Source organism: Branchiostoma lanceolatum, chromosome 11, assembly GCF_035083965.1.
Source record: "Branchiostoma lanceolatum isolate klBraLanc5 chromosome 11, klBraLanc5.hap2, whole genome shotgun sequence".
NCBI lineage: Eukaryota > Metazoa > Chordata > Leptocardii > Amphioxiformes > Branchiostomatidae > Branchiostoma > Branchiostoma lanceolatum.
In genome coordinates, this window is record NC_089732.1 from 16,201,327 (window position 1) to 16,228,396 (window position 27,070).

Here is a 27,070-nt window from a genome sequence, read left to right on the forward strand (position 1 = left end):
ATACAGTTGACCAAACATAGCATGATAGGCGGGGTGAGTTCTAAAAACTCGTTATTCTCTATATAGGTGCCGTAGATCTAAAGTAAAAATACTTTGATTTCTTTTCCGCCTTATCGAGCACAAAGCTATGTTGTGTATAGTCTTGTTAGATTTGTTGTGTAATAACATTAAAAGAACTGAAAAATGTTTTCGGCCAAACTGTAAATTGTACCAGGTATTCGCAAAATTAGCAAAAATATGCCATACAGTGTGTACCATAAATATCAAATAATGGATATTTAACCCTTTAAGTACTGTAGCTCATAACAGAGTTGCTGATGATTTTCTTTGTGTTACCGAAGATGCACGAACTGATGATAATTCCTACCAACGTAATACAGCTCAGCAAGATGTGGAGGTGGGTGGCAGTGAGGTACATCTTTATCTAGACAATACAGTAGCTGCTTCTAGTGATTTAGATGTTAACTACAGTGTAAGATGTGAACAGTTTTTCTAAAACTCCGAGCCAAAGTCAGTAGGCAATGAAGGCGAATATGAGCTGTTTAACATAAACACTATTTCTTTATTGATTATAAAAATCCTTGTACTGAATGTTTCCGGTTACTTCACATCGTTTGATAACATAGTTATTTGATGTGTTCATTAACGATTCATTAGCATGTTATGTTGTTTTGTCAACCTAAATAAAACTCATGTTCACAGTTTCCGTTGAATACACAATTGTTGACATTCACTTTAGAGCTATATCATTCATTGTCATTCATATCTATACTTAGAAATGACGAATAATATACATGTGCTTTGGATAAATACATATATTTACACACACACACACATAGACATTTGTATATATATATATATATATATATATACATGTATATGTATATATATATGCTGTATTTCACAAAGGCACGGCTATTGACAGAACAAAATTACTAAATAGTTCTAGTTCATGTGTGTTATTATGTTAGCAGTATTCATTCCACATCGACACTGCTATTGACAGGAAAAGGTATTCTGTTTACTGATATCGATTGCCAACTGAATGCCTGATGAGCTTGTTAACTGACGAACCAATCCGACTTGTACTAAGTTGTAGTTAGATTCTTATCTGTAACAGATATAATAGACTACTCTGTTTTAGTGTGTATTGACTGGCTACTCTGTTTTCGTGTTTATTAAAAGACTGCTCTGTTTTTGTGTTTATTAACAAGCTTCATGGCCTCACAAATCATCGAATCCTACTTTTAGTCATATCCTGACTTTTGACCTCAGAAGTCATCACAACTTCGTTTCTTTAAATGTAATTCTGTTAAAGATGAGTTACATGCCTAAATCCCAGCAAGTATAACTCATTTAAAGTGTGATAATTTTGTATTCGATATATGTACGTATTTAATGTAGTTCTGATTGACACATTAAAACCTGATTGATCTTTGTGCCCAAGCAGACCTTCGTATTCTTAACGGTCGTGTTCTAGGTGATTTAAATGGACGCTACACCTGCTATCAACCTAGAGGTTGCAGCACGGTGTACTATACCATCACAAGTAGCGCCCTTTTTCATAACATTAACATATTCAAAGTCCACAATTTATCACAATTTTCAGATCACTGCCTGATAACTACAATTATACGTACGTCACATTGAAACATTCAAAACACAAACATGGCCACATGCAAATTACGCCCTCTTCCAAAAAAAATTGTTTGGGACGAAAATTCAGGCGAAAAATTCATCCGTGCTCTAAATAGCCCGATGATATCAGACAAACTAAACAACTTTTTATCTATTGGGCAGGATACTACACTAACAACTCGTAACATTGATGACGAAATTAGCAAGTTTCAGAATATTCTAGAAACAGCCGGAAAGATATCATTAGAAATAAAATGTAACAGGAGAACCAAAGGACCAAAACAACAAAATAAATGGTTTGACAAAACATGTTATGAGGCCCGGACAGAACTACGAAACCTCAGATATCTCCTTGTACACAACCCAAAAATCCATCCCTAAGAGGTAGTTATTTTAAGAAAAAGAAAGAATTCAATAAACTTGTTCGAAAACGCAAACGAGAATTCGAAAACAACTATCAAATGCGCCTTCAAAACCTCCAAGAAAATAATCCGACGGCCGCTTTCTGGAACCTACTTAACGAACTCAAAAAGACCAACTCAGTATCTCAGGAAGATCTACCGGCTGACACATGGGTAGAACACTTCAGAACTATACACAGCAAATCCAGACTAAAACAAAAAACTTTTGATCTTAATCTGAAAAGGAAATTCTTCATAAATTTCAGGCACTACAAAAATGTGAACCAAGTCCAGGACCTTTGGATAATCCAATTACTGCATCAGAAATCAACGATACAATAAAAGTCCTCAAAAACAAAAAAAGCCAGCGGGGATGACATGATCATCAATGAAATGCTTAAAGCAGGAAAAATAATCTTATTGTCCCCTTTATTAAGGTTATTTAACAGTACATTTTTGAAAGGAACATTCCCCAAAACATGGTCCCAAAGTTATATTGTCCCCATCTTCAAAGCAGGGCGAAAAGATGACCCCAACAATTATCGAGGAATCGCAATTTCAAGCTGTTTAGGAAAACTGTTCTCCTCAATAATTAACAGAAGATTGTCAACCTTCCTAGAAGAAAAAGAAATCATAAAACCAAACCAAACAGGATTCCGAAAAAAATTACAGGGCATCTGATAACATCTTCATACTGAAAACCCTTATATCTAAATACACACAATCTGGAAAACGCTTATTTGCTTGCTTTGTAGATCTGTCAAAAGCCTTTGACTCCATCTGGCACGAGGGGCTGTTGTACAAACTTCTTTCCAATGGCATTTCAGGAAAACTTTTTGATATAATCAAGGATTTATACAACCAGTCCGAAGCCAGTGTCAAAACTAAGACGGGCTTGACTGAAAATTTTCCTGTTGAAATTGGTGCACGTCAAGGTTGCGTTCTAAGCCCCACCTTATTCAACCTGTACATAAGTGACCTCATAGAGGAACTAAATGCGAAACACCTAGACGCCCCCTATTACAACTCTCAAAAGTAAATAGCCTATTTTATGCAGATGATATTGTTTTACTATCGGAAAGTAAGGAGGGACTACAGAACGCAATTAATACTCTTGGCCGGTATTGCCAACAATGGAAGCTAACTGTCAACCTGGCGAAAACAAAAATTATAGTATTAAACAGAAGAGGCATTTTATTCAATATTCTTAGTTTTTCACTATGTAATAAAGGGATATGGATAGTTTCATCATATTGTTACCTTCGAGTTATGTTTACAGCAGGATGTACATTTAGCGCTGCCACGAAAAATCTACGAAAGAGGGCCTTAAGAGCAATGTATAACATCAGAAGTACGCTTGGAGAGACTAGATCTCCTGTATCACTGCATTGTAAACTGTTTGACACATGTATTGTACCGATATTATTGTACGGATCTGAAGTCTGGTGCAACAATAAGATGAATGACAAGTCTCCGATAGAAAATGTACATTTAAAATTCTGTAAATATGTCCTTGGTGTTCAGAGGAACGCCAGTAACTTTGCATGTAGAGCGGAACTTGGTCGTTTTCCGTTGCAAATAGAGGCTCAAAGCAGAATGTATAGTTACTATGTTAGATTAGTTAACGAAGTACATACAGATAGTCTTCAATACGAAGCTCATATGGTACAACAAGATCTAGATCGCCGAAAAACACCCTGCTGGTTATCTAATGTAAGACAAATGTTAGAGGAGTCTAGTTTTGCCTACCTATACATAAACGGTCCCTCAAATACACATTCTCATTTAAACGAACTAAAACAAAGATTGAAGGATATTTACATCCAAAAGTTTAATTCAGAATTACACGTTAAAGGACGAAGAGAAAACCAAGAACAAGAAATTAGGAACATACAAAACTTTCAAAAAAAACTATGAAAGAGAAGCATATTTAAACATTGCAGACATCAAACATCGCAGAGCGATGTGTAAACTTCGCCTCAGTGACCACTCCCTACACATAGAATCTGGTTGGCAAAGCCGTACCCCTCCTGATAATAGAACATGCGAATTCTGTGACGATTTATATGTTGAAATGAAATCCACTTTTTACTTGATTGTTCCTTATATAAAGATGAGCGGGAATCATTGTTTAACATAATAGAATTAGACAAGAAATGTACAAATATGTCAAAACAGGACACTTTTATATACCTGATGTCATGTAAGAACGAACATATAATGGACAAAGTGTGTATTCATATTTCCAAATGTTTCAAAAAGAGAGAAGAAACTACTAGGTGATCATCATTTAGTTTAACAATACGTCGATGAAGATTAGACATCCAGGTAATAAGATACGCCAAAAAGCAATTACTCAAACAACTGGATATGATTTTGGAAACGGTCAGACGTTTCAAGTAGCATCCACTACTTTTCGTCAGTGACTGTGAGCAAGATCAGTTGAACAGCAGGTTTATAACCACGAACTATGAATTGATATGCAAATAAGGAGAAGACAAATTTTTAGATAGTCCAATAGAAAGCGAATTAGACAACTCAAGGCAAGGTTGAAGTAAAAGGGGACAATAGCTCCTATTGTTTTACTATAGGAGCTAAAGCTGGTTTGCCCCCAGTTTCTGGTATAGGCTCAGTCACCTACGGGGTAGCAAGTTTTCTAGCGAAGATTTTGGGACCTTTAGTGGGGAAGTCTCAACACCATGTACAGAACAGCGCAGATTTCGTAAACAAAATCAAAGACATCCAGTTAGACGAAGATGATATCATCACTTCGTATGATGTGTGCTCTCTTTTCACCTGCATCCCCCCCAAAGAAGCGGTTTCAGTAGTCAGGGAAGCCTTAGAAGCTGACAACACACTAGCAGACAGAACCAAGTTATCTGTGGACCAAATATGCAAGCTGCTAGACCTCTGCCTGGGGTGTACATACTTCACTTACAAAGGACAATTCTTCCAACAACTGCACGGCTGTGCTATGGGTTCACCAGTTTCGCCCATCGTGGTAAACCTGTACATGGAGAAATTTGAGAACAAAGCCCTCAGTACTTTCAAGGACACTCCCCCGGCCAACTGGTTCCGTTATGTAGATGACACTTGGTGCAGACTAAAGAAGAGAGTAGCCGATGATTTCTTTGAACATATCAACCAGATAGATGACAACATCAAGTTCACACAGGAGTCGAGTCAAGATAATATGCTCCCTTTCCTAGACACCAAAACCATCATAGAGAAGGATGGTCGCCTCCAGTTCAAAGTATACAGGAAGCCGACCCATACCGATCAGTATCTGGCCTTTGATTCTCACCACCCTTTGGAACACAAACTGGCAGTTATAAAAACTCTCTTTCATCGGGCAGACAACATCATCACCTCAGACACGGCCAAAACAGACGAACATAGACACCTCCGAGGTGCCCTGGGCAAATGTGGCTACCAAAGATGGACTTTCAACAAAGCCCTCAAACCATCTGACCAGTCCAAGAAAACGCCTAAGTGTACACCGTTGACCAACAGAAACAAGGCCAACATCACTATTCCATATGTACAAGGAGTGTCCGAAAAACTCCGACGGATCTTCCAAAACTTCAACATTGCCACCAACTTCAAACCTCAATCAACTCTCAGACAAAGACTGGTACATCCTAAAGACCGACCCCGCAAAGGCAGCAAGGCCGATGTCATCTACAGACTCAAATGTGAAGAACCCAACTGCAACAATACTTATATCGGAGAGACCAGCCGATCACTTAATGAAAGGTGCAAAGAACATTGCGCTAACCGCTACTCCTCGGCCATTTTCCACCACCTAAAACACAACCAGGGGCACTCGTTCAATCTCGAATCCACTGATATCCTTGACCGCGAACCCCACTGGTTCGAACGTGGAGTAAGGGAGGCAATATGTGAGAGGATATACAATCCAACCCTCAACAGGAAAGGAGGGCTAAGGGTGGAACTGTCTGGCACTTGGGACATAGCATTGGGGGCAAACCAGCTTTAGCTCCTATAGTAAAACAATAGGAGCTATTGTCCCCTTTTACTTCCACCTTGTCTTGAGTTGTCTAATTCGCTTTCTATTGGACAATCTAAAAATTTGTCTTCTCCTTATTTGCATATCAATTCATAGTTCGTGGTTATAAACCTGCTGTTCAACTGATCTTGCTCACAGTCACTGACGAAAAGTAGTGGATGCTACTTGAAACGTCTGACCGTTTCCAAAATCATATCCAGTTGTTTGAGTAATTGCTTTTTGGCGTAGTTTAGCAATAGTCCACAGTTTGTATGTTTTTTTAGTTTTTTAGTATTAGAATGTAGCATTTTATCAATTTATGTTTTACTTTATGCTCCTTACAGACCACGTGTGGTTTTCTGTGCATTTAGCCCTTCTGGGCAGGAATATGCAATAAAGACTATTATTATTATTATTATTATTTTATTTCTTCACTACAGCGATATAATTTTTACAAACTCAACCTACATCCACAACAATGTTACCATGAACAAAGTAATCATCAATAGAATGGTAACTTTCCTTTCAAAGGGTGTTTCGCACTAAAGGCCGTGATTGTTCAATGTGCATGGTCAAATAAATGCTCAATCTGTCTCGCTATGTGGAACGACTTGGCATATAAAAAAGTAGGGTGAGTCGCAATTATCGACGTGCCATCTATCTGCACCAATTCTCACTATCCAGGAGGTCCAGGCCCACTTATGATTAAGATAAAAAACGCAATTTTCAAAGCAGCTAAAATGCCCCTTGTCTGGCTGTAAGGCGCCCCATGAGCTGTACTCCCCAAGTGGAGAACCATCCACCCACTCAAACTTTCCTTCTTCACGCCGGTCGTGCAGGCCGAACCACAAGTTCATGTTATTGACTGACTTCCGATACAAGGAGATGAGGAAGTCGTTGATCTGGGCATCACGGGGCATGGCGAGGGTACCGCCGTCAGCACGACAGGTCACGGACGATTCGCTGAAGGTTTGCTTTATTTTGAATACCTTGTAGCAGATCCCACGGAACACCGCATAACCTCCTGGACAAGACACTGTGAAAGATGTAAGAGACACGGGATAGTAAAGATGTCGATCATTCATCTGATCCAAATTCTAACATTCAAGTCGATAGTTAAATTTCATTCGAATACAGTATAGGCTATATGTATAGCCTTTCATTTTGCGATGTAGAAATGTATTAAGTAGACTTAATTCTGTTGCAGCACCAAGGGAAGTCGCCAGGTTGCCTATAATCAAACTTGACCCCCGTTTATTCAAGACCTGTCCACATACCAAGTATTATTACAATCCATCGAAACACACATTCACAGACAGACAGACAAACACACACACACACACACACACACACACACACACACAGATATGCATGCACGCCAAAAACAGTACCCACATCGATATATCTAACATAGTGATAACTAGAAAGGCAACATTTGCGAGCAAATACAGCATGTTTAGCCATACTCCTCGCCATGCAAAAAATGGACTCTCCCAAAATAACAATGGACCATTCTAAAATACTTCCACTAAAATAATGGATCACCCCAGTCCAAAATTGAGTTTAAAAACAATTATCAGTCTCTCCATACAGGAATGGAGTCTTCCAGTAGCACCTCAACACAAAATGGACCAGTCCAAAACCATATCCACTTATTAATTAACAAATACACTTCTGCTAACAAATGGACTTTTTCATAATCATTCCAGCTCAAAATTGAAAGATATAATTAAAGAATCCTCCCCTTGCAAGAATGGGATATTCCGTGCCATCTCCATCTAAACTAGACCAGTCGAAAAAGATCCGCTGAAAATTACACTCTTGCACATAATCAACCCAGTTCAAAATTGAATTAAAAAGATTAAGTTTTCCATAGTATACATAATAATATATATGAAGATTTGACAGGAGACGAAGGAAATGACCAAAAACAACATATTTCAGCGATAGTATGGGTGAAATATAAGAATGTGACACCCCTTTGTTTGAATGCATGATTCAATAATATACACTTTGGGTTGAAAATAACGAAACGAAAAAATTGTTTGATTAAAAAATCGTTTTGAAAGGTTGTATGCCAAACATTTGAATGAGGGCCTGTGTACATAACCAAGGCAGACACATGTCAAATTCCACATTATTTTGGTTTAATACATAGGAACTGGAGATGTGTATCTTTGTTAAAAAAAAGAGTGAACAAAGCCATGTTATCACATGTCCTAGGAATTCCCATACCATATTTGGCATGGATATTAGCACACCTGCGCCAGAAATGAAAGATAATTAGATTAATTCAATTGACCAATCAGGTGGTCGCAAGGCTCACAGGCATGCAAGGCCAGGTGCAAGGCACTTGGGGTCACTGACCTTTAGGTCATATGTAGTATTGAAAGTGACAGAAGTGGCAAATATTGTCAAGAAAGCCCCAAATAGATCGTTTTGAAGATATGTATGCCAAAAATTAGAATCTAGTCCTTTAAGCATTTGTTCAAGGCACATATATAGCAAATTTCAGGTCATTCGGTTGAAATATCAGGGCCCAGGAGGCCAATATATGCATTATTGGTCATAAAAACCTCAATAAAATCACTTTCAATGTCAATATCAAAAAAAGGAAAAAAACGCACATTGCTTTTTGCCTTCATTACCTTTGTACCAAATTTCAGGTCATTTGGTATAAAAATGACAGAGATGAATCCATTTGAAGATTTGGCAGGAGGAGGAGGAGGAGGAGGAGGAGAAGAAACCTGAGTAAAAACTAGAAAGGCAACATTTGCGAGCAAATACAGCATGTTTAGCCATACTCCTCGCCATGCAAAAAATGGACTCTCCCAAAATAACAATGGACCATTCTTAAATACTTGCACTAAAAAAATGAATCACCCCAGTCCAAAATTGAGTCTTCCAGTAGCACCTCAACACAATATGGACCAGTCCACAACCATATCCACTAATTGATTAACAAATACACTTCTGCTAAAAAATGGACTTTTTCATAATCATTCCAGCTCAAAATTGAAAGAAATAATTAAAGAATCCTCCCCTTGCATGAATGGGATATTCCGTGCCATTTCCATGTAAACCAGTCGAAAAATATCCGCTGAAAATTACACTCTTGCGCATAATCAACCCAGTTCAAAATTGAATTAAAAAAGATCAACCCCAGGGAAGAATGAAGTTTTCCATAGTATACATATGAAGATTTGACAGGAGACGAAGGAAATGACCAAAAACAACATATTTGAGTCAATTCAAAGTCACCGAGAGGGTTTTAATATAATATTTGTAATATGTTTGAACTATTTTGATTAAAAGAATGTCTAAGTCACAATAGTTCTTAAGTGTTCAAACAATTAGAATTGAAACTTATAACATGTTTGAACTTATTTCACATACGTTGGAAACATTTCGAACGTAACTACACAAAAATCTCTTTATTTAGAACAGTTTCAAACCATCTATCCAAATGTTTCAATGTTCGAACAATTTGTAACAAAAGATTTTCACAATTGCCCTCATAAACGAAGGTGCTAAGTCCTCCTGTGTGTTTCTGCCTATTTTCGGTGGCCGCGCTAGACCACCAGCGGATTTGTTTTGACGGAGCGTCACCCGCGCGCGACGATGTACACTGTTCGGCACCGCTAATATCCGGCATTTTCCCGCTCCAAAACACTCCACAAGACCCACGTTTTTAGTGTTTTGCCTCTTGTGCAACACGATTCGATTTGCATTACTAACGGGACGAAAATGATAGAAAAAATTCACCCCGTCCCGGCGTCCGTCCCAAAAACATGAACGACATGAAAATATATTTTTTTACAGATTCAATCACGAAAATCAACAGCATGGGATTCCAAATTTTCGCAACGGCCGACCATTTATCATGGTTGAACTTCCTTCCAAGGCGTGCGATAGATAAACATTCCCGGCACATAATAGTCACTAGTACCAGACTAACGCAAGCTCATGATGATAATAGGGAGAAAGTTTGTCAGTGAAGTTTGGCCACCAGAGGGTACATTCATTTAACGTTACAAGCTAGCGCAAAGGGGCGAATCATTGACCTTACCGGGGACTGACTCTACTGGCCTAATCATTCCTTTTTTGCCGAATTCTACGATCCATACGCCCGTACGTAGGACATGTAGGAAGGCCTGGTGGTGGACGCTACACATCACGGGAGACGCGTGTTGGTCCGAGACAGACAGCGGCGTGCTTTCGATCGCGTAGCGGCGACGCACCGCTGCGACAACGTGCGGGACCAAAACGCCTGTCCCCAGTGAGACCATGTGTTTTGCGCGGCATGCCCCGAATCCGTCTACCATTGCTGAATGTAGCCCGATTCATAGAGGTCTATTTTGTAAGCATTATTTCATGTACCCCTCAGCGTGAGAATTCCTTGTGCAACACTTCGCTACAGTATATGTTTAAGTTTCCCCGCGCACCACCTACCACCCGCCTTTGATCATGTATGAAGTCGGCGGCAGAGAGAGATCATCAATCAATTTTGACAGGAGTGTCGCGCCAGTCTGAGGAGAAACGATCTCCCGTGTTGTGTTGAAGAATTTGGAGTTTGAAAATATCTGGAATAACTAATGCTAGAATAAACATTCACAAAATCATTGATTTAACTTGTTTTCTGTTATAAAATTTCCTAAACTGCAATTTAACCACTGAGTTTAAGGGAACATGGTGTTTTCCCGATAATCACGTTAAATGTTTATGTCCGGTCTTTCCTCCTCGTAAGGAAACTTCCAGCTTGGCCAGGTGCGAAGCACTAGGGGTCAATGACCTGTAGGTCATATGTAGTATTGAAAGTGACAGAAGTGGCAAATATTGTCAAGAAAGCCCAAAATAAATCGTTTTGAATATATGTATGCCAAAAATGGGAATGTAGTCCTTTAAATATTTGTTCAAGCCACATATACAGCAAATTTCAGGTCATTCGGTTGAAATACCAGGGCGCAGGAGGCCAAGATATGCTAAAAATAGCCTAAAAACCTCAATAAAATCACTTTCAAGGTCAATATCAAAAAAAGGAAAAGAACGCACATTGTTTTTTGCCTACATTACCTCTGTATCAAATTTCAGGTCATTTGGTCAAAATATGACAGAGATGAATCGATTTGAAGATTTGACAGGAGGAGAAGAAGAAGAAGAAGAAACATGAGAGAAAACAATATGTTTAGCCATACTTATGGCTAAACATAACAATATGTTTAGCCATACTAGGTATGGCTAAACATAAATATACCTACCATCAGTGCTGTGAAGAATGGAGGGGTTGGTGTTATCAGTGGTGGAAATGACGGCAGGTTCTGCAACGCTGAATGTAGTCCAGTTGCTGGAGCCTTGGGTAGGATTGGGCTGGAGTGTGAGATCAACATGATGGTCCAACATTGAGGACGAATGTGGTTCCAAAGTGAGTTTTAACCCCCCCCCCCCCCCCCCTCGCCTATATGTTCATGACTGGTGTAGGCAGCTGAATATCATATGAATAAACGCTGTCAAGTAAAAACAATAGTTTTGGCTGTGTACAAGAATCCTTTTATTCAGTGACTAGTATATGTAAATGATTTTATTCACGGATCAGACCTTACCGTTTGTATGTTGTGTCCCTGTGTGTTGGGGAACATCAGAATAAGAATTGCCGCAATGGTGGTTCCGGATCCTACCAGGACAACAGTAGCAATGAGGTAGAAACTCCGCCCGATGGAACAACACCCTGTGTAATCCAACCGGGTTCAAATCAGTGAGCGAGTAAGAAGATCATAAACTGAATATACAAAAACAGTAAGACAGTACACTTTGACCCTTAACTTGATGCGCTTCACAAAACTCTCTCTTATCATAGAATTCAGTGGATTTATAAATTTCACTCATTAACTATGCAGCTAAAATTCTAAATTTGCATACTGATGGACAAATGTTGGAAAAGCTAATCAGTCGGCTACCTTCGGATGTGTACGTTGCGTGACGTTTCACAGCCTCAGCTTCTTCGTATGTGTTTGAAGACGCTCCTTGCTCTTCTTGCAACTTGTCAGAAGCGTCGTTGCCATGGCGGCCACGCCCCCGTGAACCATTCCGATGGACAGGAGGGGTCGGCGGCCCGCTGGTTTGGACCCCCGGCTGAGCCGACTCCTGCTGCCGCCCCACCCCACGTAAAGACGGCTGGAGGTTCTCGTCCTTTATTGTATAGTACACTCTCTCGGCTTCTTCGTACGTGTCTGAAGAAGTACCTTGTCCCTCCTGCCGCTTGTCAGAAGGAGGCGGCGGACCGCTGATCTTGACCCTGGTCTCGGGCGACTCCTGCTGCTGCCCCGCCCCACGTAAAGACGGTGGGATATCCTCGTCCTTGATTGTATAGTACACTATCTCGGTTTCATTGTACGTGTCTGAGGAAGTTCCTTGTCCCTCCTGCCGCTTGTCAGAAGGAGGCGGCGGACCGCTGATCTTGACCCTGGTCGCGGGCGACTCCTGCTGCTGCCCCACCCCACGTAAAGCCGGCGGGAGATCCTCGTCCTTGATTGTATAGTACACTATCTCGGTTTCATTGTACGTGTCTAAAGAAGTTCCTTGTCCTTCCTGCCGCTTGTCAGAAGGAGGCGGCGGCCCGCTGATCTGGACAGGAGGGGTTTGGGGCGGCGGCCTGCCTGTTTGGCCGCCGTGGGGGCTGGAGAAGGGGGACCGGACCGGCTCCGCTTGCTCGTACATTTTGACTGTACTGTGGAGAAAGCAGTCGCGTGATGTATAACAGTGAAAAGATACATGAATAGAGCATATAATACCTTCAATGATCAGTCTGAGGAAAAAAGGCCACTATTTTCCGTATTTGGAGGGATGACGCAGATAACACCAAATGAGATTCAGATTCCAGACAAATTACATTACCTGATACAAAACAAGCTTCAATGCCTAATGCATACGTTTTTTTGTCTGCTTCTTTTGGTGAAAATTAAATGTTTTATCCTTAGTCATACATATGCATGGATATGTTTGAGAAAAACAATTCTCAGAAATAACGTGCATATTAATAACCACAGATAATGTCTATTGTCTGGAGAGCTGTTTAAAAAAACAGTACTTTTTTTCATTAGGGACGTTTTCACGAACTACGGACGTCACCTGCACCGAATCGGCACATGGGCAGACAAAGATAGCACCGTTGTTGGAGAAAATATAGAGGCAAGGCATGCGGCAGTACTATATATTGACCTGACCAGAGATCAGGGGTCTCTTACGCTTATATAAACTTTAACGTTATATATTACCATTGAGGTCTGTAAGAAACTTGAGATTTAGATGTGGCCGTTATCTACAAGTATATACATAGCTGTGAGGAATAGCTATGAGTTTACTGTAATACACACAGATAAACATCTCAAAATGAAAATTCAGATATAGGGTATATAGTATTCCAATGAAATACAATTATGCAATTTGGATGTTAGAACTTTGATTATGTCAATTACATCTATACTATCCCCGTGTATCTAACCTCTATCGCTGGCCCAGACCATCCTTTCTCATCACATTAACCTTAAACGCGTGAAACGTAATCTATGCACTGCGTAAGTCAACAATATTGACCACTGGTCAGGTCAACATGTTCTGCTGTTACATGTAGTCTGCGTTTCGGACACGAATTGCAAGAGGCGCTATTGCATGGTGTTGGATGGCGTTCAGCATCAAGGACAGGTGTGTTTTATAGCAGCTGGACTCGTTTAACCTTATCTAGACCGGGCTTTTTTGAGACTCCTTGGACCGGGGGGGTGGGGCTCTTTCGACCCCCCCCCGTCATAACTTCCGCACGGTATGCTCTATCATCACCAAATTAGCAGGGAGTGATGTTCACGTAAAGTTTTAAAATTCCTGTAATTTTGGTGACGTTATGACGTAATATGACGTAATTATGACGTCATCGATGTGATTTTATTGGCTAAATAGGGAATTTCCATAATATCTAAAAGTATTAGACAAAATAGTGCGTATTATTGATTAAAAGGTATGCCAAGACATTTCACGTCAGTGGTGACTAACTTGACGTCAAAATGACGTCGAAGAATGACGTCATGTGTTGTTAGCGACCCCCTGGGATACGCCATCTTGGATCGGCCATTTTGAAATTTTTCAAAATACATTTTTTTAATGTATGATCCCACATAACACTCAAAATAGACTAAAAACATTAATCTGAATGATTCTGGTTAAGAAAATTCCAGGTTGTGACGAATTTAAAGGCAAAAAAGCCTGTTTCTACCGAAAATAATGATTTTGTCCGCCATCTTGGACTTAGAGCGATGACGTCATCAAATTAGCATAATTTATGAATATTTAATCATGACAGTTACAATAAATAACATGTGATGTTATACATGTAGGAAACTAGTGTTGTTGAGCAAGAAAACATTGGAAACAACTGTTTAAATCGAAATAAGCTAAATTTGCATAAAATGCCTCTTCAGAAACCCGTTGCCATGGCAACACGAAAAATGATAAACTTAAACTTTTATCATAATATTGTTGCCAACTAAATTTTAGGAAAAGTCGCCAAGTTTGGTTGTCCTACCATACGTCGTTTGGCAGTTATACGATGTCAAAGTTGGCGCGGGCACTTTTAGCCCCCCCCCCCGGTCTAGATAGGGTTAAACTCATTTTAAAGCTGTTCCTATGGCTAGGTCAACTGCATTGTGGCCCTTTGAGTTCTGAACTTGATAACAGAGCTGCTGAAGACCCTCCTTGCAGTATCGAAGATTCACGAACCGATAAAAATTCTTGCAGATATGTGGTGAAACGGCCAGCCAGATTTAGAGATGGGTGGAAGGGAGGTACACCTATATCTAGACCATACAGTAGCGGCCTCAAGTTGTGCATATGAAAACTGTAGTGTAAGCAGGGTGAATGCCGCCTCGCGTCATTAGCGTGGATTTTCTGGTTATTTCTCGCTATAATGTATAGAGGACGGCCATATGTAAATGTCAGGTTTCTTACAGATTTTAATGCTTATAGATGAAGTTTCTATAAGCGTAAGTATAGAACGTTTATGAGGTTAGACATCCATAGTAAGATTAGTTGATTATTTGACATCTTCAATTAACTTGATATTTATCAAGATTCGGAGATTGCTTGTATCAAAGTTGGTATAGAGCGTAAACTTTCTAAAACAGCGATTTGCCAAGGTCAGTAGCAAATAAAGCACATTATAAAAAATCTCATAGAACACTAATTCTTTATTAATTTTTAAAATCATGTAGGTAAAGTTTCCGGTTACTTCACATCGTATGTGTACATTTTAATGTATACATATTAGAATATGCCAATAGGGTGTGTTAATTAGTCATTCATTCTATTTTTATCTCCATGAAAAAAGGCTTTTTCATGAGATACTGTTTTGCTTGCGTTTGGTGTCTGTGTGTATGTTTGTGTCACCGGACGCTTAAAGTCGCCATAACTGTAGAACCTGTACATGGATTGAATTGATTTTTGGTATGTGGGTGGGTGTCAGGTGGAGGAAGGTCAAGGTCGATTTTGGGCTTCCTGGCATGTGTGGCTGGAACTGCAATGGCGTATTTGTTAAAATCTTAAATGTAGAAGAACTGAAGAGTGGATGGACAGATCGTCATGTTCTTTGGTACACAGGTAGGTTAGACCAAGTTGTATACACTTAAGTGCAAACTATGCAAATGAGACCGAATTTGCATAAGTTAGGAGGTAAATCGTTTGCATGTGTGTCGTCGGATGCTTAAAGTCAGCATAACTGTAGAACGTGTAGATGGATTGTAATGATATTTGGTATGTGGGTATGCGCTGGGAGGAGAATGGTCAAGGTCGATTTGGGGCCCCCTGGTTTGTGTCCCTGGAACTGCAATGGCCTATTTGTAAAAATGTTCTAAAGGGGAATAACTGAAGAAAGGAACAACAGATTTTCATGTTATTTGGTACACAGGTAGGTTGGACAGAGATGTACACACTGAAGTGCAAATCACGCAAAGTTAGTGTCTTTGCGTGTGTGTGCGCGTGTGTGTATGTTTGTGTCACCGTGTTTGTATGTATGTGTCACCGGACGCTTAAAATCAGCATAACTGAAGAACGCGTGGATGGATTGAAATGATATTTGGTATGTGGGTAGGTGTGGGGAGGAGAAAGGTCAAGGTCGATTTTGGGCCCTCTGGTATGTGTCACTGAAACTGCAATGGCGTATTTGTCAAAATCTTCAAAGGAGAATAACTGAAGAAAGGAGCGACAGATTTTCATGTTATTTACTTGGCAGGTAGCTTAGAGAGGGATGTATACAATAAAGTGCAAATTATGCAAATTGGACTTAATTTGCCTAAGTAATGGGAAAATCTATATTTGCAGTGTTGGCCATTGTGGCACTTCTAACAGCTGTTAGTGTTGATAGCGAAAGTGGGTCAATGTGGAACCTGAGCCCCCGACAGCTGCAGGTGGCCGGGGGTCATACCATTGAGCGATATAGAATGGGGGGAACTGGTTTAATACAAAAAAAAGTTTCATGGAGATTTTGGGTCCTAAGACTCTTGTTTTTCTTGTTTTGTTCTTGTCCGGAGGGACCGGTTCTGATCGATACACAGAATTGTTGACATTGTTGTCTATCACTAAAATGATAAATGACATAAATGTGTCTTGATAACAAAACAGTTCCTTTGTGTTATTTTTCAATATACATCCCAGTAATAATCCATGAAGACACTGCCATTGAAATAAAAAGATCCTCTGATTACTGATATCGATTATCAAATGACTGCTCTATGAGCTTATAAACTGATAAATCAATCCTACTTGTAGATAGATTCTGATATGTGACAGATTAAACAGACCTCTTCTATTTTGTCGTACTCAATTACAACCTAAATGAACTAATGGGTGATTGACTTTTATTTGCATTGTAGTCATATTATGACTTCTGTCATCAGATAATAACAACTTTGTCTCATTTAAAAAATCCAATCCTGTCAATGTAATTGACGTGCCTAAAGCTCAACAAGTTTTTAACTTGTAATATTTCTATATACAAATATACGTATTGAATATCATTATGATTGACACTTTACACACCATGGCATTATTTCATTTCTCCATTACAGTGGGATAATCATTACAAACTAACCCTACATCGACAACATGGCTTGCTAGATAGACCCCTTTAATTCCAGCTTTTACAACGTTTTAGGAGTTTACTACCGCTTGGTGTGGAACCATGTTACCGCGTGAACGAAATTGCCATCAATAGCATGTTGAATTTTCTTTTAATGTGCATGGTCAAATGAATGGTCAAGCCGTTGCGCTGTCTGGAAAGACTTGACATACAAACCGGTGCTGCAAGTCGCAATTACCGTTGTACCATCTATTAGGATCTATCAAGGTGGACCATGCCCAATAATAAACGCAATTTTGCAAGCGGCCATATGGCCCTTCGTTTGGTTGAATCGCGCCCCATGAGTTGTACTCCCCAAGCGGAGAACCATCCACCCACTCAAACTTCCCTTCTTCACGCCGGTCGTGCAGGCCGAACCAAACTTTTATCGGCTGGACATTCCCTGGCTTATGACACAAGGAGATGAGGAAGTCGTTGATCTGGTCGTCACGGGGTATGGCGAGGGTACCACCGTCTGCACGACAGGTCGCGAACGCTTCGCTGAAGGTTTTCTTTGTTTCAAACAACTTGTAGCAGATCCCACGGAACACCGCATAACCTCCTGGACAAGAGACTGTGGAAGATATAAGGAACACAGGAATAGTACAAATGTCATTGACCTGATCCAAATTCTAACATTCAAGTCGATAGTTGTATTTTGTTGGAATACTGTAAGACTATATTTGACTTATCATTTTGGGATGTATTTTTTTGTATATTACACATATATAGGTTTGCAAAGACAAAAACTGTCGAACATGATTGTGACATAAGGATGACATTAGAAGTAAAAGATAACGAAAGGAAAATATCACACTATGGATATGCAGCTTAACACCTTAAAACATTTGAAGACAGGATAAGTGTTAGCCTAACCTTTATCCGACCTGCCCCGAATGTTCGTCTGAGGACGCTCAGGTGGTCCGTCAGGGTTTGGATAGGTTGGCCCAGCAGACAGAGGGACTTCTGGTAGGCTAGGAGGCCCCGGAGGTCCAGATGGTCCTGGAGGTCCAACAGGCCCGGCGTCTTCTGGCAAGATGGGCACAATTTTCCCAGGGGGCTCAGTCATGGTAGGTGGGTTATGCCCCTCATGTCTCACTTTACCTGGAGAGACAGGTGGCACACACATGTTTGGACGTTTTACGAAAACTTACAAAATCCATACAGAATACCTGCATGCTGAATACCCTTGAAATCCGTCGTATCCTTGTTCAGATATTCTCTTTGAAATATTTTATCAAAACTTGCAGTTCTAGAACAAGATGCGCGGGGACTCGAACCCATATTGATTGTTTCCGACATCAAATTACTTATATGTCACCAAAACGTAAAGTCATATATATCAGGTCCATGACAAAAGATACAAAACCAGAAGTTCTGATGCAGCACCAAGAAAGACGCCAGATGGCCCGTAATCACCTTTGACCCGCGTTCATCATAACAATTAATCGAAACACAAAAACATAGACAGACACACAGACACTTAGACAGATACACATTCACGCCAAAACATGGAGATAAATATACAGTACTTACCATCAGTGATCTGGAGAATGGAGGGGTTGGTGCTAGCAGTGGTGGCGATGACGGCAGGTTCTGTAATGTTAAATGTAGTCCAAATCCAGTTTCTGGAGTCTTGTGTAGGATTGGGCTAAAGTGTGAGATCAAACATTAGGTTCCAGCATTAAGGTAGAATGTGGTTCCAAACGTGACTTAGGTTTTAACCCCTCCCCCCCCCCCCGTCTTTGTTTATGACTGGTACCGGTAGGCAGCTGATATCAACAGAACCTGACTATTTAATCCGTCAATAGTTTCAAAAGGTCGGAAAATCAATGATTTTAACATCTATTTGTACACAAACAGGTGCAACCGACGTTTCGGTGACCGCCTGTCACCTTCCTCATGACAGTTCTGACTGGTTCCCCTAAATGCAGCTATATGCGTCGCTGCTTACAGATGCGGTTCCAAATGTTTAGTATGTAAATATGTATAGAAAGATAGAAAGAGTTAATGCAGTCTCAAACGTAAAGGAGTGTATCATATAAATGGATGCTGCCAAGTAACAATAACAGTTGTGGTTGTTGAAAAGGAATCAATTTATTCTCTGACTAGTACTTAAAATTTGTTTTATTCACGGATCACACCTCACCGTTTGGATGTCCAACTCCTGCGTGTTGTAGAACATCAATATGAGAAGTGCTGTTATGGTCGCTCCGGATCCTACCAGGACAACTGTAGCGATGAAGCAGAAACACCGCCCGATAGAACAAGAGCCTGTGTGATCCACCCGATGCAAATCGTCAGCGGGTAAGAAAAATCGTCAACCGAATAGGAAAAATAACAGAGATAGTAGACTTCACCCCCAACCCGTTGTGCTTTACACATTTTCCAGTCGCAAAGAAACTGCATTGTGTTCGTTGTTATTTGAAGAAATGCAGCCATGCAGACACACACAGACACACAAACACACACACACACACACACACACACACAAAAGCACTGCCTTGTATATTTCGTCTGATTATTTACCTTACAAATTCAGTAATACTACACTTTTGATTATTTACCACTGAAATATACCAATTTTTCAGTATTTATGCAAATAAGATAATGATTTTCATAATTCGTATCCATGCATATTACTCTCTATTCCTGTTACATATGACTCATGTTCAAGAGTGCTATCATGGAATGAAGTGGATTTATAAACTTTACTCATGTATTATGCAAATTAAGTTCAGGTCTTTATAATGATAAACACATGATGAAATAAAAATTGGCTACCTGCAGACGTTGCGTGAAGTTTCACAACCTCAGCTTCTTCGTACGTGTGTGAAGAAGCTTCTTGCTCTTCTTGCAACTTGTCAGAAGCGTCGTTGCCATGGCGGCCACGCCCGCGTGAACCACTTTGATGGACAGGAGGGTTCTGCGGCTCGCTGATTTGGACCCCCGGCTGAGCCGACTCCTGCTGCCGCCTCACCCCACGTAAAGACAGCGGGAGATCCTCATCCTTGGTTGCATAGTACGCTCTCTCGGCTTCTTCATACGTGCCTGATGAACTTCCTTGTCCCTCCTGTCGCTTGTCAGAAGAAGGCGGCGGCCCGCTGATCTGGAGCCCGGGTTGAGCCAACTTCTGCTGCTGCCCCGCCCCACGTAAAGACAGCGGGAGATCCTCGTCCTTGATTGTATAGTACACTCTCTCGGCTTCTTCGTACGTGTCTGAGGAACTTCCTTGTCCCTCCTGCCGCCTGTCAGAAGCGCCGTTGCGCTGACGGACATAAGAGGTTTGGGACGGCGTCCTGCCTGTTTGGCCGCCGCGGGGGCCGGAAAAGGGGCACCGGTCCGCCTGGGCTTGTTCGTACATCTTGACTGTACTGTGCAGAGAGCCGTTGAGCAGTGTACAAAAAATACATCAATATGACATTATCAGTCTGTCGAAGTAAGGCCACTATTTTCCTTATTTGGAGGGATGACGCAGAGTACACCGAAAGAGACTCAGATTCCAGACATATTACATTACTTAATACAAAACAAGCTACAATATTATGCCAAATGCATATAACATCCATTACCATAATACTGCCACTAATCATAATACCGCCAAATTAAATAAACGCTGAATTTAGATAGATCAACTAGTGCAGCAACAGTAATTTCCGAGGTATGCACACTTCAGACATCCAGGTGTTCAACACATTCTTAAAAAGGCCTCAATAACGTTGCATTCCAAGATAACGAGGTCAAAAAGTTGACGGTCCCTTTTTGGGACAGCCGAGTGCGTCGTGGGAGGAACACATCATCACGTTGATCGCCGGATTTGTAGATACAGTCGCACATGGTTCCAGTGCAAGGCGACAATTTAGAAAAACAGAACAACAAAGTTTATTTTGCTGACCTGCAACTCGTGTCTAAGTGTGATCTATCGTCAAGAATCGTTGATATGGGAGTCGCATCTGCGTTCGACCCGCTGCAAAATAGAACGTCGCCATTTTTATTACCCATGGGTCTTTGGGTGACGTTTGACCTCAAGCTAGCAGACGACAAAGGTTTGTGTTGCACCTTCTTTTATCAAATTTTGTAATGTTGAAGGCGAAAAGAAAGTAATAGTTTCGTCAAAGGTTTATCCATATACATCCATGAATACAAGGAAATACAGGAAATGTGAAATAATGGACATTAATTCATATTTTTCTTGTAATTTCTATGAAGATCGCTAGGTTATGCTTGTTGAAAATGACGCAACACCTGTTATCTTGACAAGCAATTATGTTTAGTAACCACATTGCCTGGACGAAAGGGGCTTTACCGACGACTTTTTGTGTTCATAATATGCAAAGATGTGTCCCGTAGGTGGTATTATAGTTAACTGTGAATGAAAGATCAACGTCAAAGACCAATAAATAATCAAGTTACCAGGCCATCTGCGTTAAGGTCACCTACTCTCCAAGCAGAGGTTGGTGGGGTAGATCGTGACCGTTTTATCATATCCGCCGGACGAATGATAAAACGGTCACGATCTACCCACCAACCTCTGCTTGGAGAGTAAAGGTCACTGTCTTAAGGCTAGAGGTAAACGGACAGTAGGCATACATTAAACGAGACATCTGATGGTAGAAAAACTGTATCCTTTCTCAATAATCATGCTTGAAAATATTGGTACGATTTCAGAACGATGGCAAGTTCAAAAAAAAGGAAAGTCTGGTGCCGTGAGAAAATGGAGGAAATATAAAAAGACATAACAGAAAACAACCTTACGCCCAGTAGTGCTGCAAGGAAGCACGGCGTACCTAGATCGACCGTCCGAGACAAAGTGCTAGGCAAAAGTCCCCTGGATGCAAAAGTAGGCAGACCCTTCACACTTTCGCAGGAAGAGGAAAACACTCTGGTGTTCTACCTCCGGTACCGAGCGGAACGGGGTTTTCCGGTAACGAAGAAAGCTGTCCTTTCCCTGGCCCAAGCCATCCATGTGCGGCACTGCGAGGAGCATGGGGATGATCCAAAACTCAACCAGCAAAATGGCCTGTCACAAAATTGGTGGAAGGGGTTTAAGGACAGAAACGACATCACCATCAGGAAACCAGACCCTTTGGACAGGGGAAGGCGTGACGCGGTGGATGAGGATGTCATCAATGAGTTCTTCAGTCTTCTCACTGCCACCATGAGAAAGAACGGGTTAGACAAGCAGCCACATCGGATCTATAATGCTGACGAAACTGGATTCGAGCTTGACCCCCAGAAGAAGAAGATTGTCACCTTCACGAAGATGAATGCTCCAGCCACCTCCGTGAGGAAGGGAACGCGAGACCATATTACGAGCATGGAATGCGTGGCGGCTGACGGGTCCACTATACCGCCCCTGATCATATTCTCGAAGTCCTATCCTAGCACGGCCTACAACCTGGAAGGCCCTGACAACGCCCTGTATGCCACCACGCCATCAGGGTTCATTGAGTCAGACGTTTTCTTGCAGTGGTTGGAAAAGTGCTTTGTACGTTTCTGCTCCCCAGAACGTCCAGTGATGCTGCTGCTAGACCAGCACAGCACCCATGTGACGCGCGAGGCCATAGACTTGGCTATAAAGGAGGACATCGTCCTCCTTGGGTTACCACCCCACAGCAGCCACTTTCTACAGCCGTTGGACGCCCAAGGCGGGCCCTTTCTCAGAATGAAGTCCTCCTTTGAAGACGTTGTGAATGACATGACTCTCATCAAGCCGAACTTCTTTGTCACAAAGTCTTCGTTTCCTAGAATAATCAAAGGAGTTCGAGAGAGGACCTTGACAATGTCTGTCATCAAGACAGGCTTCAAGAAAACGGGAATTTATCCCGTCAACAAGGAAGCCATCAGTGATCGTTGGTTACGCATGAACGACTCAAGTGCCTGCCCCAAAGAAGAAGACAAGGTGATAGACAAGAAGGAGGCAGAAGATCGACTACTTCCGGAGGAGCTGGATGTCCTAAGAATGGCAGAGGAGATTAGCGACATGCAAGCGGATCAAGAAGACCCCACAGGAAGAGCGCTCCTGGAAATAGAAGTAGAGATGTTGGAGCTCGCTGAGAAGATTTCCGCCAAAAAGCCACCTGTCGAGAAGAAAACGTCAGCTGTTTCCACTTGCACGGCATGCGGTTCAAGATTGACAACAACAAATCCCTTCGTACAGACAGGTGTTGTCCCCGCGTATGTGGCTGACCTGCTAACGCCTATTCCAGATTCTCAGAAACGCAAGTCAAGAAAGGTACGGCCCAAAGCCCTGGTCTTCGACCAAGAATATATTGAAACCTTGGAAAGAGAGAAGCAGGAGAAAGAAGATCAGAAGTGTGAAGAGAAGTTGAAGAAGAAAGAGGAGAGAGAGGAGAAGAAGAGAAAGAAGATGGAAGAGATGGAAAACCAGCGAAAAGCGAGATTGGAAGCCACACAGAAACGGAGAGAGGAGAAACAGAGAAAGAAGATGGAAGAGTTGGAGTTGAAGCGGAAAGAGCGGTTGGAGATAAGACAGAAACGGAAAGAAGAGGCGTTGGCAAAGTAGAAGGCGGGAAAGATTAAGAGGAAGCAAGCATCTTCACAGGTAACGAATAAAAAAATCGTCTTTTATACAGCACGTTGATAACTTTCTGATGTTACTTTTAAAGTTGCTTTCGACTGTGTGCCATCCTCCGTAGCGACCACTGGCTAAATCTTTTCGCTTGCTAACCGTTAATTATAAAGAAAGTATAAAACGCGTCTAGTTTTCTTACGTTACATTATTGAAACCGTGTTTTCGCAGACTCCAAGTGGCAGTGCCGTCCGATCTCGACCACGTCGTCAAGTGACGCCTCCTTGCTGGATGGCTGGTTTCACCGCAGAACCAGAGGTATGTATAGCTTTTTTCTTTGTCGATAATTCTTTTCTGCTTGCAGTGCTACCTTAAACCTGTCGTACAACAAAACACATGTCTTGTCTACGTTCATTTGCAGAAAGACGATTGAAAGCAGTGGAAGTAACTGGCGGGCGAAGAGAATCTTTTGTATCTGTCAGCGTTCGACAAAGTGAAATGTCCCGTTCAAGTCTCGGAACAGCATGTTTTGCGCCTGAAGTTTGAATATAGTCTAGTAGTGATTGTGGTGCAGATAGAGTTCCGACGGTTCGTTAGGGTAAGGTCAAGTATGGACAGGGCTGAACGGTATAGCCTGTAGACTGTATTAGATTCCGATAATACTTCTGCATACTCTCTTCTAAATTCTTTCAAGTTTTACTGTTTGGCCGTTAGTACAAGATGAGGGCCGACAGCATGTTTTGCGCCTGAAGTTTGAATATAGTCTAGTAGTGATTGTGGTGCAGATAGAGTTCCGACTTCTAAATTCTTTCAAGTTTTACTGTTTGGCCGTTAATACGAGATGAGGGCCGACGGAGCAGATACATCTTTTTTGTTGGCAAATATTATCATGTTGTTGACTTGTAGGTTCCATTTCAACAGTTCTGCACATTACACTGTTCCTTCAACTACGTTAGATCATCCCAAACGTCATTTTAGCCATCGCCACTATTTTTTTAACATGGGCACCCCCGCTTCATTGTTAGTGAATGTGACGCCCTGGCACTACGTACGGGTTGTTTTTTTGTTGTTGTTGATGGAACCTAAACACAGAAATATTGAATTGTAATAGATGTATCCCTATCGTCACACCAAAATGTTAGCTGCAATATAAAAACATGACAACCACAATTGATTTGTCAGATAACAAACTTGTTTAATTTCTTATTTTAGAATTAACTAGTCCTCTGCTAAGGCCGCCTCTACTTTCATCACGGAATAGCCACGCTTCACGTAGGCCTCCTTAAGAGTGACCCTCAGCCGCTCAGGCCTCCCGCCACACATCTCCAAGACCTCCTCCTTCTTCTTCTCCGGCACCCAGCCCACCTCGATCCATTTGTCATCTATACTGGCATACGTCATGATGCCAGCCTTGGGCGCCCCGGGCCGATGGTAGATCTGGAACTTAAGGGCAGGGGCATCTTCACACTCCATCACCTTGGCGGCACTGGCAGTGTAATGGAATGTTGCCAACGTGAGATTCTGTAAACCAAATCAATAGTTTTTGAGCAACAATACAAGTACATGACCTTGTTAGGACAATATGTAACGCTAGCTAATTCTTAGAGTGAAGGCACTGTCGACAAGACGTCAGGTAACATTTTGTTATTGCGAAGTATAAAAAAAAAGTCATTCTCATTTCTATCTTTTTCTAAAGTGAGCAAAAAAATGTACGTACCATCGTATCAGACGCTTTGTTAGCAGAAGTCGTTCCTGTCACGACCGTTGTTGCAATATTGATGAAATTTCTGTCACGATCTTGCGTGGCGGGAAAAGTAGCCGGACTATACCATTAACAAGAAAGATTCACTCGCTGTGTTTTGCGTATTTATATGATAAAGCCCTTTTTTATTTGACTATACAAACATTCATTATCATTAACAATAATGATGGACTTTTATCAGGTGTTACCACCTATATCTGACGCACCTTCGCATGTCGGTCAGACCTTTACCCCCATTCTTAAAATGGAGACATCCAAAACCGTTGCAACTCGGGGTGAGCTACCGACGATGCCACTATCTAATTAGGTGAGGTTGGAAGGGAATATCAAGTACCAGATTTCGGAAAATATTTTAATCAAATATGTATGACAATGACATCTAAATTTTTCAATACATTTCTAAAACTTATTCTACTGAAAAGACACCACCACTGAGCTTCATTGTGATGTCACCGTGATGTCACTCAAAGATGCACCCCTTCGCCGAAAATGTTAAAAGAGACTCTACGACGATACCAATAGTCTTTGTATAGGTGAAGCAAATTAGTAACAAACCATCACTCAAGAGCCATTCAATCTTCTGTGATAAGTATCAAAGGAAATGTTTTATTTGCATGGTAAATTTTGCCTCCTTCCATAGCTGTATCGAAAATAGCCATCTCGGGTCGTCACGAGAGAGATGCCCCTAAATCCTTCCCAGCGGCATAATAGACCCACCGTATCAACTTTGACCCGTAAAGATCAGTTATGATGGATGAGGTGGCAACGCTGGACTGCGATCTTGAGAGGTTTTCCCGAATTTTGATTGATACCAACGTCCGTTACGCTAACAACGAAGCCGCCATATGTGAACGGAGACATAGTAGAACGTCAGAAGTAAGTTTTGCGTCATAGCTGTTGTGACGGGCCACAGTAAATGAAAGTCCTTGACAATATTCGCCCGTTTCCTCTCGATTTTGTGTATCCTCAGATATCTTTGTAAGTCGGGCAGTCACTAACAGGAAAGAAAGGAACCAAACTTGAAGTCTAAAGGTAAATAACGGCAAGATAATTGAGCCGAGTTTCTTCCTGGCGGTATTATGGAACCCCCTTCCGAACACATGCCGTTCTCGGTGCATTTCCGCAGTATCTTACGATAGCGATATTTCATTTTTGGGAGATGAAGAGGGACAAAAAAACATACACAGCACAAGTGGCAAAGGTAAGCTATAACATCGACATGTAACCGGGAAAAAATGACGAGTTCGTCATTTTCTAAATTAGTATCACTTTAGAAATTGCAGTAAACGTGGCGGTATTATGGTAATGGATGTTATATGTTTTTCTGCTGCTTCTTTTGGTGAAAATTGAATGTTTTATCAATAGTCTAACCTATGCAGGTGTATGTTTGTGAAAAACAATTATCTGAAAGAACGTGCATATTGATAACTACAGGTGATACGTGTATTGTCTGAAGAGCTCTACTTTTTTCACGAAGGACGTTTTCACGAACTACGGACATCACCTGCACCGAAGCGCCATATGGGCAGTCAAAGATAGCACCGTTAATGGGGGAAATAGAGGCATGTGACAA

At 41.3% G+C, this 27,070-nt stretch overlaps 2 protein-coding genes across 2 annotated transcripts; one reads left to right on the forward strand and one right to left on the reverse strand.

Annotated features, from left to right (window-relative positions):
• Positions 1–15,393: 15,393 nt before the first annotated feature.
• Positions 15,394–20,567, reverse strand: LOC136444316 (collectin-10-like). Its single transcript, XM_066441826.1, has 5 exons — positions 19,988–20,567; positions 19,353–19,477; positions 18,740–18,854; positions 18,080–18,307; positions 15,394–17,777 (listed from the first exon to the last, which is right to left on the reverse strand). Exons 1-5 carry the CDS (start codon positions 20,565–20,567, stop codon positions 17,341–17,343), a joined length of 1,485 nt encoding a protein of 494 aa, XP_066297923.1. The 3' UTR covers positions 15,394–17,340.
• Positions 20,568–20,768: 201 nt separating this feature from the next.
• LOC136444958 (uncharacterized) lies at positions 20,769–26,793 on the forward strand. Its single transcript, XM_066442751.1, has 3 exons — positions 20,769–23,768; positions 23,967–24,053; positions 24,157–26,793. Exon 1 carries the CDS (start codon positions 22,362–22,364, stop codon positions 23,727–23,729), a length of 1,368 nt encoding a protein of 455 aa, XP_066298848.1. The 5' UTR covers positions 20,769–22,361; the 3' UTR covers positions 23,730–23,768; positions 23,967–24,053; positions 24,157–26,793.
• Positions 26,794–27,070: the final 277 nt, after the last annotated feature.

Bases quoted from the DNA above. Each gene is read 5' to 3' on its own strand.
- LOC136444316 (XM_066441826.1), bottom strand. From the start codon at position 20,567: ATGTACGAACAAGCCCAGGCGGACCGGTGCCCCTTTTCCGGCCCCCGC. The intron at 19,478-19,987 runs GTAGCCAATTTT...TGGATCACACAG, and splicing joins ACTTCACGCAACGTCTGCAG to GCTCTTGTTCTATCGGGCGG. The intron at 18,308-18,739 runs GTAAGTACTGTA...CTGTCTCTCCAG, and splicing joins CATTCTCCAGATCACTGATG to GTAAAGTGAGACATGAGGGG.
- LOC136444958 (XM_066442751.1), top strand. From the start codon at position 22,362: ATGAGAAAGAACGGGTTAGACAAGCAGCCACATCGGATCTATAATGCT.